The sequence below is a fragment of the Monodon monoceros genome, unplaced genomic scaffold (assembly GCF_005190385.1).
Source record: "Monodon monoceros isolate NGI ecotype Baffin Bay Population unplaced genomic scaffold, NGI_Narwhal_1 Super_Scaffold_9, whole genome shotgun sequence".
In the NCBI taxonomy this organism is placed as follows: Eukaryota; Metazoa; Chordata; class Mammalia; order Artiodactyla; family Monodontidae; genus Monodon; species Monodon monoceros.
This window is the reverse complement of record NW_021703786.1, coordinates 19,181,017-19,191,462: the sequence shown is the minus strand read 5'-3', so window position 1 is coordinate 19,191,462 and position 10,446 is coordinate 19,181,017. Positions and strand designations below refer to the sequence as shown.

At 54.5% G+C, this 10,446-nt stretch overlaps 1 protein-coding gene across 1 annotated transcript; it reads left to right on the top strand.

The window, feature by feature from the left end:
- Positions 1 to 1,271: 1,271 nt before the first annotated feature.
- Positions 1,272 to 10,080, top strand: DUSP3 (dual specificity phosphatase 3). The gene is made up of 3 exons (XM_029212630.1): positions 1,272 to 1,421; positions 4,350 to 4,576; positions 9,686 to 10,080. Exons 1-3 carry the CDS (start codon positions 1,297 to 1,299, stop codon positions 9,889 to 9,891), a joined length of 558 nt encoding a protein of 185 aa, XP_029068463.1. The 5' UTR covers positions 1,272 to 1,296; the 3' UTR covers positions 9,892 to 10,080.
- Positions 10,081 to 10,446: the final 366 nt, after the last annotated feature.

Below are 10,446 nucleotides of genomic sequence, written 5' to 3'. Positions count from 1 at the left end.
CCATGACGGGTTGTCAGTTACCCAGTTATGACATCAGGGACAGGTCCCCCGGAAGAAGGAGGAGCCCCAGAGCATGCCTCGCCGTCCCTGGGCTTCTCTTTTGAGAGCTAACCCAGTCAAGATGAGGGCAGAGGCTCAGAAGCTTTCCCAGCTGTCTGGAATGCAGGTGCCACCAACAGCAGCAGGAAAAGGTGTGGTGTCTGGGAGGGGTGGGAAGGCACGGGGTGGGATGGGGAGACATCCAGCCTTGGTTACACACCTTGGGCTCTAAGTTTAGTCTCCACTGCAACGGTTTCCCTGAAGGTGTGAGACTACAGCTGTTTGCAGAAGTAAAAGACCTGGACCTCAGTAAATGATGAGTTGCTGACATCGTGTGGCTCATAGTGGGCTGGCAGCTGCTCCAGGAAGGGCTGCAAAGGAGCGGGATTCACGTCCACACTAGCAGAGGGTGTAGCACCTAGTGGGTGCGCTACACGTTTGCTGATCAAGAGAGGGAGAACGCCTATCCAGTGCTCACTATGTAGAGCTGGGCGCTTTCCTGGCATGTTAATCTTTCAAACAACCCTAGGAGTTAGGTGCTGTTATTACCCTCATTTTTTTCAGTAAACGGGCTCAGAGAGGTTAAGTCATTGCCCAGGGCCAGAATGCCATGCTTGCTTGCATAGAGCCCAAGCTTTAAGCACGATGCCAACTCTCACTGAAGGCTGGAAGAAATGTGCCTCCGAGTTGGGCTTCTCAAACTTTAAACCTTCGTAGGGATTCCCCAGCAGGGCGTATAAAAGGCACATTCTCACTCAGCGGGTCTGAGCTGAGGCGGAGATTCTGCATTCCTGACCAGCTCCCGGGTGATGCCAACGTTGCTGGTCCGCAGCAGGCAGAGCTCACAAACGGAACCCGGGTGTCCCTGTAATCCTGAGAAAATTCAGCGACACTAGGGTGTACCCCGGTCAAGAGAAACTTTTATTGCGCCCTGCATTTAGTCCAGTGAAGTTACTGCACTTCCATGCCTTAACGGGGGGTGGGAAGAGGACCCCCCAAAACTCCGGAGTAGCGGCATCTCAGCCCCCTAACTCAGGCCCGGAGGTCTGCCCCCGCGTCCGCCTGGCGCCTGGCGGCGCAAATGCTTCCCGGGAGCGGAGCGCGCCTGGCCGCCGGCGCTCCGCCGCTTCCCGTGCCCGGCGGGCCCGCCTCCGGGGCGGGACGGGGCGGGTCCCGGCTCCGGAGCGCCCGCCCAGCTGACCCGGCCGCTCTCCCTTAGCTTGCTGCTGCCGGGGCGTGCAGGGCCCGGCCGCCGCCATGTCGGGCCCGTTTGAGCTCTCGGTGCAGGATCTCAACGACCTGCTGTCAGACGGCAGCGGCTGCTACAGCCTCCCGAGCCAGCCCTGCAACGAGGTCACCCCCAGGATCTACGTGGGCAACGCGTGAGTCGCCGCTCCCGGGCCCCGAGACACCCCAACGGCCCCTCCCCGGGGTGCCCCGCCCACCCGAGGGCTGGGGGTGGGGGCGTCGGCGGGCGCGGGTGGGGGGAGCCAGGGCGGGGTCGTTCCTCCGGAAGCCGAGGCGGGGGCTGGGCGGGGGCTGGAGTCACCGCCCACCCTCGCGCTTAGGGCGGAGGGGCTGAACCCCGCCCCGCCCCGCCCCAGCTCTGTTCTTCCCTTCGCTGGGTGGCGGAGTCCCGGGCGCAGCTCGGGCAGCCCGGCGTCAGGCCCGAAGCCACAACCCTCTAGGGGCTCGGCCTTGGGCCGTGTCGGGGCTACCAGGTTCACTTAACAGGTGGCCCTCTGTCCCCCGGCCGGTCTCCGGCCCGCTCGTCATGTGACAGCTGCCTGGTTCTGCAGTGAGGTCACCGCGGAATGTCTGCCTTCGCTGCCATGGCAACGGGATGACGTCACAATTCGGGCGTGGAACTTTCCCGGCCGGGCAGGCCCAGATGTGGGAATTGAAATATCGCAAACTAGGGGTCCAGAGACATGGGCCCGGGCTTCCTCGCTCCTCCCCCTGCCTTCCAGTTAGGGTTTGATTTATCTAGAATTCTAGAACGATCCAATGATAACGCCCCCCTAAGGACCTGAGCCATCACTTAGAAAAGGCTGCCGACCTTCTCACCACCAGGAAATGCATTTATTATTTATCACTGAGGAGTTCTTACCAAATTGATTTTCTCATAGTCAAACTACCAGTAAGAATTTCTCAGCAGCAGGAGAAAACCAGTGTTAACCATTCAGAGAGTTGCTGAAATACCAGCCAAAAGCAAAAAAAAAAATAGATTCCCATGCCTGTACAGCCTTGGGAGGGTGTAGGCTGGATTTTCTGAGACCCAGTTACCAAGGCCCTAAGCTCCATGGGCCCAGGGACTGCATGTCTAATCCGGTTCTCTCCTTTTACACAGGAAGAAATGATGGCCCAGAGCACTTTAGGGATTGTGAAGATAGGGTCAATGTCTTGTTCATGTCTGTATCCCAGGTCCTGGCCTAGGACCTGATGCTTAGTCTGCCAAGGACTGCCACAGAAGTGGGGGCCATCACGTAGCTAGGGGTTCTGGAAGGCAGGCTGGGCCTCGTGGGGGCTTGTCTCATCCATCCATCACTCATTCACCACTTGGAGCATCACTATGTCACAGATGTTGAACAAGTATTCACAGTATTGATGACAATGATAATGGTAAAGTTGAATGTTGACTTAGAGAAGGAAGATGAATGGTAGTGACTCTTCAAAGTTAGTTATTTTAGTGCCTTTTTAATGAGCCACTGCTTTACAATTGTGTGCAGTGTCGTGATAGCTAAAACAGGGTCTTAGAATCTCAGCCAAAGGCCTCGGTAATTGCCAAGTTCTGAGGATAAGCCCCTCTCCAGCCACCCAAGCAGCAAGTGGCCTTGGCCTTCTCGGAAACCTGCTCTCTTGGGCGGCTTGGCACATTGGGCTGTCACCACTTCCCAAGTGAAAACTAAGGTTGTGAACAAGTAAATCTGCCCTCAAGTAAATCTGCCCTTGACATAGCCAGGGGTGTGGGGGGCGCTCAGCAGGGAGGATGGACTGAGTACCAATCCCCCCCGCCCCCACGCAGTTGGGAGCGCCTTAAGAAAAGCAGGGCTCCTGATCAGGGCTCACAGGGCAGAGAGGAGCCTGGATGAGCCAACATTTTCTGCCTCTTGAGATTTGCAGTTGATATGGGCACGAGAGGCAGGGTGAGGAGGAAGACAGCAGGGCTGGCGTGAGGAGAAAGGAGGCCTTCTCCCAGCCCTGCTGCGCAGCAGCCCATGTGAGCATATGCACATCCTTCCGCTGTCATGTCGGGCCAGAGCTTAAGCCCTGTCCTTCCTCCCCGGGCTGCTGTGACAGGCAAACAAGATCACGCAGGAGAAGGCGTTCTGTAAAGTATAAACTGCTGTTTGAATTGGGACGTTGTTGTGAGATGAAATAAAGAGCCCTTTGACTATTCAGATCGAATGTTTTGTAACCCCCAGAGTTCTGTTGAGGCCACTTGCTCCCCAAGTGCTTACTCACCCAAGAGAGCTTCAGAGACGTGGCTAGTGGACTATGGCAGAAAGGATCCCCCTGGGGGATGGGAGGGGGCTGCTGCACTTTAGAATCCAAGGAAGAAGGCTGCCTGGGATGTGCTGATTTCATTCTTCACTGATTCACCACATATTCAGCACCTACTGTGTGCCAGGTTCCATAGCACGTGCTGGGCATACAGACATGAAGTAGGCATGGTTCCTCCCTCAAGCAGCTCACAGCCTGGACATCTAAACAAATAAGCACAATCAAGCATTAGGATAGTGGCAGTGACCACGGTGTCAGGTTCTGTCTATAGAACAGCTCATTGGACACTCAAAACAACTCCAGGGGTAGGTACTGTTATCACCCCCATTTTACAGATGGGGAAACTGAGGCACAGAAAGGTTTAGTGGCTTGTTCAAGGTTGTCTGGCTGGTAAGTGGCAGGGCTGGAATCAGACCCGGGCAGTCTGGCTCCAGAGCCCATTTTAGCCCCGTGGCGATACCACCACCACAGTATAGGGAGCACAATGCTGAATGGAGGGGAGATCAGGAAATACTGCCAAGGGTGGTGAGAAATGAGAGGGTACATTTCCATGAAGATGGTGGAGAAGGGCATTCCAGGCAGAGGGAACAGCATGGGCATGAAAGTGCCCAGGCTATTTGGGGCAGGTAATTAGATCTGGCTGGAGTGAGGGCAGAGGGTCATAAGCTGGGGCTGGAGAAGTAGTCAGGGGCCAGAGCATGGAGGGTCCTTGCTGGGCCAAGAGGCTTGGGATCTTCTCCATCTTTCTCCCCCAAGGGCTGCCAGGTGGTCAGTTGATCACCCCCCTGCTGCTGTCTCCTGTCCAGGTCTGTGGCTCAAGACATCCCCAAGCTGCAGAAACTGGGCATCACCCATGTCCTGAATGCGGCCGAGGGCAGGTCCTTCATGCACGTCAATACCAGTGCCAACTTCTACAAGGACTCTGGCATCACCTACTTGGGCATCAAGGCCAACGACACACAGGAGTTCAACCTCAGCGCTTACTTTGAAAAGGCGGCAGACTTCATCGACCAGGCCCTGGCTCAGAAGAACGGTAAGGGACCTGCCACCCAGGAAACTATGGGAGGCACCTTTGACTGGACTTTCTCTAGAAAACAGGCCCACGACAGGCCTCTTCTTGGAAAACCTGTTGTTTCCTGTGTCTTGTGCTGAATGACTGAGAGCTTCGGGTCTCTCTCTGCTCAGCTGGCTGCCCGTCAAGTGGCTTCACATGACACAAGATGTACGAACCCGTCACACAGTGGCAGCCCCGGGCTCCTTGTGTTGGATCTGACTTTGGCTGAGAGTCAGTTGCCAGCCCCTCCCCCCATTCAGATAGCTGCAATAATGAAGATCTATTGTTTTCTGTGATAAGAAATCCTGAGGCGAAGGGGCTCCAGGGCTTGCTGATTCAGCAGCTCTGTGGTGGCTTCAGGACTCTTCTGCCACCCTTAGTGTTGGGGACTCTCCTGATGGTCCCAAGATGGCTGCGGCCGATCTGGTTACCACCTCCCGACAGGACAAAGTGCAGCAAAAATGAGGCAGCCATCTCTTCCTCATGTTTCTCTCTTTTCTTAAGAGCAAGTGAAACATTCCCTAGAAACCCCCCAGTGGAGCCACCCCTCACATCTCACTGGCTACAGTTGGGTCACATGAATACCTGGCAAGGGGAGGGGGGCCAGTCATGATCGGCTTAGGCCCAAAGTCAGCAAACTTTGGCCCAGTTTTTAAATGCTTCCTGCAACTCCCAAATATAAGGTAAGACTGAAGCAGAACTGCTGAGGTGCTGGCAGTCGGGCGAGGCGTGCCAGAGAGAAATCCTAGAAGGCCAGAGGGTAGACAGCCGCTGAGCAGGCTGGACCGCTTGCCCTTTCTGCTTTTAGCTTGTTTCTCTCAGCAACTGCCTTTACCTTCCTGCCGCTTCCTCCAGCCTCTTCCTTCCTCCCCACCCCAAACCTTCCCAGGCGGAGTGACCCCCACTGAGGCGTCACCAGCCCTGTTCTCCTGATTCTAGCCTGTCTCTGCTACCCTGATGCTTCTTGTCCTAGCAGCCTCCCCACTGGAATGATTTCCAGGGAACAGAGTTTACTAGCCGCTGGTTAGCACATGTTTGGGGCCCAGAAGGGAAGATTTATTGCCTGGGGAATCTGCAGACTTTATCATCAGGCCCTTCGTGGTCCTCCAGTGCCTTGTACACCTTACCCACCTCCTCTGCGGCTGTTCTGAGCTCCTGTATAGACGAGAACGAGGGGCCCAGTTAAGGGGATGGATTTCGCTCTTCTTGTGTGTTGACTGGTCATCCATTCAGGGAACTTAGAGCCCTCTGATGGTTTCCTCTTTCCAGACAACTAGGAACATACCCTGACTTTGTGTGACCTCCTGCCTTAGCCCGCGTGGGTTGGGTCATTAGTCTGGAAGGCTCTCTCTGCCTCTCCCTGCCCTGTCCTCTGGCAGACTCCACCTGGTGCTTGAGTACTGGGCATAGTGTCCTCTCTTCCATGAAGCCTGCCCTCAGGCTGGGTCTGCTGTGTCCCTTGTCTGGTCTCCCTAGCACCTGATGTAGATCAGGCACATAGCAGGTACACTGGATTACTGAACCAGTGACAAAAAGGAATTCCAAGGGTTCTAATGCCCAGTGTAAATGCTTCCAGAATTGACTGGCCAAGTGAGTCAACAGAAGTGTGCTGGCCCCCAACACTGTGCTGGGCTCGGGGGAGCTGGGGTCCCATCACTTTGGAGAGGGGAGAGGAGGGGAGCGGCCAGGGGCACTCAGAGAAGGAAGCAGTCACTTCCATCTGGGAAGATCAAGGGAGGCTTCGTGGAGGAGGTGGCATCTGGGCGGGGCCTGGAAGGATGGGCTTTGAACCCTCCCCTTCCGCACTGGCTCTATGAGCCCTGGGCATGCTGAGTCTGTTCCTGGTTCCAGGTGGTGAGGCAGCTGCTCTGCAGAGGGTCCCGTTGCCAGGGCGGGGGCAGGGAAAGCCCCACTCTGAATACTTTGGGTCCACTGGCCAGAGAGTGGAGGACTCCCCATTCCTGCTCATCAGGGTTGTGTTTTGGGGATAGGGTAATGGGAACGGAAGACACTCTGTTTGATTCTGGGCCAGCAGATTTCCTTCAGAATAATGCCCGTGTAGAGGTGTTGGTGGGTATTCATTCACTCAGCTGGTCAGCAAATATTTATTGAGCACCTACTATATGCTGGAGATTGTAGGGCATCTAAAATCAGTACCCCACTGTCCTAGCCCTTAAGGAGCTCACACTCTGGCAGAGGAGGGTCGGTCTTTGTGTGGCCGACGCTAACACATAGCCAGGCTGCTGTAGAAGAGGATGTACCAGGTGCCAGCAGAGGACTCGTAGTGTTGGCTAATATTTATTTATTGAATGTTCCCATCTGCCAGGCACTAGCCTAAGTCTTTCTTTTTTAAATTAATTTATTTGGCTGCGTTGGGTCTTCATTGCTGCGCACGGGCTTTCTCTAGTTGTGGCGAGGGGGGGCTACTCTTCGTTGAGGTGCGCAAGCTTCTCATTGCGGTTTCTCGTTGTGGAGCATGGGCTCTAGGTACGCAGGCTTCAGTAGCTGTGGCACGCGGGCTCAGTAGTTGTGGCTCGTGGGCTCTAGAGCACAGGCTCAGTAGTTGTGGTGCACGGGCTTAGTTGCTCCACAGCATGTGGGATCTTCCCGGACCAGGGATCGAACCTGTGTCCCCTGCATTGGCAGGCGGATTCTTAACCACTGCGCTCCCAGGTAAGTCCCTAGCCTAAGGGTTTTATGTGTCACTTCCTTTAATCTTCCAACCACCTTGTGCCATGAGTACTATTAGCACAGACAAGGAAACTGAGGCACAGTGGGCTTAGGTGGGTCATAGAGTAATAACCAGTGTATTGGCCAGGGTTCTCCAGAAAAACAGAACCAGTAGAATATAGCTATTATTTATTTCAGAGAATTGGCTCACGTAATCATAGGGGCTGGCAAATCTGAAATCTGTCAGGCAGACTGGCAGCTGGAAACTCGGGCAGGACTTCTGGAGGTAGAATTCCTTCTCCAGGAAGCCTCAGTTTTTTGCTCTTAAGATCTTTAACTGATTGGATGAGGCCCACCTACCTTATCAAGGGTGATCTCCTTTATTTAAAGTCAACTGATGGGAGATATTCATTACATCTACAAAATCTCTTCGAGACTAGTGTTTCACCAAGCAGCTGGGCATCATAGACAAGCCAGGTTGACAAGTTTAACCATCACAACCAGCAAGTTAAAATTTAAACCCAGATTCACATGACTTCAAAGATTTGGGTTCTAAGTCCCGATGCTGACAAAGGAAATACTTGAGCTGGGGTCTTAAGGTATGAGCAGGAGTTTGCCAAGTAGCCAAGAGGGAGAGGATGTTGCAGGTAGACAGAAAAACATGTGCAAAGGCACAGAGGTGAGAAAAAGCCTGGAAAGGTGTCGGGGCCATGGGCGGTTGGCCTGGTAAGTCACACCTTGGGGACTAGACTACCCGGCTAATGGTGGCAGGTCACGTTTATTTTAGAAAGCTCCCTCCAGCTGGAGTGTGGGTTGGTGGTGGTGAAGATAGAGCGAGAACTCAGTTTGGAGGTGAGGGGGCAGAGGTGGGAGGCGACAGGGACCTGAACTGAGCACTCTGTGTGAGGAGGGGGTGGGGATAAGAGAAGCCAAGGCTTGTAGCTCAGGCTACAAGAACCTTGTTGACAATGCCTCTGACCTCTCCTGACCATCCCTTCCTTCCTTCACCCAACGTTGGGGATGCAGCAGGGAGCAAAACAGATGGACATCCCTGCCCTCGCGGAGCTTATGTTTTGGGGGAAGATGACAGCAAACAAGTGAAAAAGATATGTGGCCCGTCAGGGGGTGGGGGGACCAAAGCAGGGAGAAGGGGATGAAGGAGTATGGGTAGCGGGCTTGTGTTGCCAGCCGGCTGGAGGGAGGGAGGAGAGGGAGGAGGGGATTACGTCAGTGGCAGGGGGAGGGGCAGATTTAGTAGAGCTTGGTGGGACATTTGGGGGACCACGAGAGGGTGTTTTTGTTTGTGTGGTTTTTTTAGTTTGTTTGTTTTGCGGTACATGGGCCTTTCCCGTTGTGGAGCACAGGCTCCGGACGCGCAGGCTCAGCGGCCATGGCTCACGGGCCCAGCCGCTCCGCAGCATGTGGGATCTTCCCGGACCGGGGCACGAACCTGCGTCCCCTGCATCGGCAGGCAGACTCTCAACCACTGCGCCACCAGGGAAGCCCTGTTTATGTGTTTGTTTTGATTTCTCGTGTTTTTATTTGACACGCACGTACCTTTTATTTTTAAAATGGCTTTGTTGCAGCATAACTGACGTTCAGTAAACTACACATAGTTGAGTTTGGTAAGTTTTGACATATGTATACATCTGTGAAGCCATGACCACAACCAAGATCATGAGCTTATCCGTCACCCCGCAGATTTCCCTCATGTCCCTTTGTGACCTCTCCCTTCCGCTCCTCTCTTCCCTCTGTTCCTAAGCAACCACCGATCTGCTTTCTATCACTAGACATTAGTGTACATCTTGTAGACTTTCATATAAATGAAGTTGCACGGTATGTCCTCATTTTTGGTCTGGCCTCTTTCACTCAGCATCATTACTTTGAGTTTCTTCCGCGCTGTTGCACGTATCAGGAATGCCCTTTTAACGCTGAGTAGCCTTCTGTTGGATGGACATACCACAGTTTGTTTATCCATTTACCTGTTGCTGGACATTTGGGTGGTTGTCATCTTTTGCTTTTGCTTGAAATAGAAGATTCACATAGAGAAGTACCCATATCACAGTGTATCAGTGCGCTGCACACACCCATGTACCAGCCCCCAGATCAAGAAACAAAGCATGACCAGCACCCCGGAAACCCCCGACGTATTCCCTTCCAGTGTCACATCTCCCGCCTCGCATACCAGTATCCAGACTTCTAACAGCATAGTTCAGTGTTGCTGACTCTTTTTTGTTGTTGTTAAAGTTTTGTTTTTGTTCTTGGCCACACTTTGTGGCAGGCGGGATCTTAGTTCCCCTGCACTGGCAGTGTGGAGTCCTAACCACTGGACCACCAGGGAAGCCCCCTGGAAGGGTTTTGACTGGAGTCGAGGTGTGACGGGACGGCCCCAGCTCACTGTGTCCCCATCTTTCACAGGCCGAGTGCTCGTCCACTGCCGTGAGGGTTACAGCCGCTCCCCGACTCTCGTCATCGCGTATCTCATGATGTGTCAGAAGATGGATGTCAAGTCTGCCCTGAGCATCGTCAGGCAGAACCGTGAGATCGGCCCCAACGATGGTTTCCTGGCCCAGCTCTGCCAGCTCAATGATAGACTAGTCAAGGAGGGGAAATTGAAGCTCTAGGGCGCCCTCACTGCCTCTTCTCTAGAGGTCGGATGGAGGGAGGCACCCTGGTTGTGGTGTCCCAAGCTGCCATGTTTAGGAAACACAGTGTACCCTGCTCCCAGCATCACCAGGCACTTGCCCACAAGTCTGTCCCAACACAGCCCTGGGCCACTTTCCCCCTGGGGAGCATATAAAGAAGCTTGCTGAGGAGGGCATTCCTGCTCCCTGGTGCCTACAATTTATGATGTCCTCACCCTGAGGAGGGGGCACAGAGGGGGCGCAGGCCTGTGACGGGCGTGCTTCTCCTGGATGGCCCAGGGCAAGGGGTGTGTGGAGGTGTAAGGCCTGAGATGCTCACAGGGACCCCTCCCCGCCTCCCCACCCTTCACCCCTGGGCCCTCTCCTGAGTGGGGACCCCAGCCCTATAAAGGAACTATGCAAACGCGGGCCCCTCCCCCCCCACTGTGTCTGTCTCCCCTGTCCCCTCACAGCTGTCCACACCCTGCTCGTAGGCAGAGGCACGTCGTGAGGTCTGAAGTTGGCTCAGGGTCAGTTGTCCGTGGGTGGAAATTC

Coding starts and splice junctions, on each gene's coding strand:
- DUSP3 (XM_029212630.1), top strand. CDS start 1,297: ATGTCGGGCCCGTTTGAGCTCTCGGTGCAGGATCTCAACGACCTGCTG. Junction 1,422..4,349: donor AGGATCTACGTGGGCAACGC/GTGAGTCGCCGC, acceptor TCTCCTGTCCAG/GTCTGTGGCTCAAGACATCC. Junction 4,577..9,685: donor GGCCCTGGCTCAGAAGAACG/GTAAGGGACCTG, acceptor CATCTTTCACAG/GCCGAGTGCTCGTCCACTGC.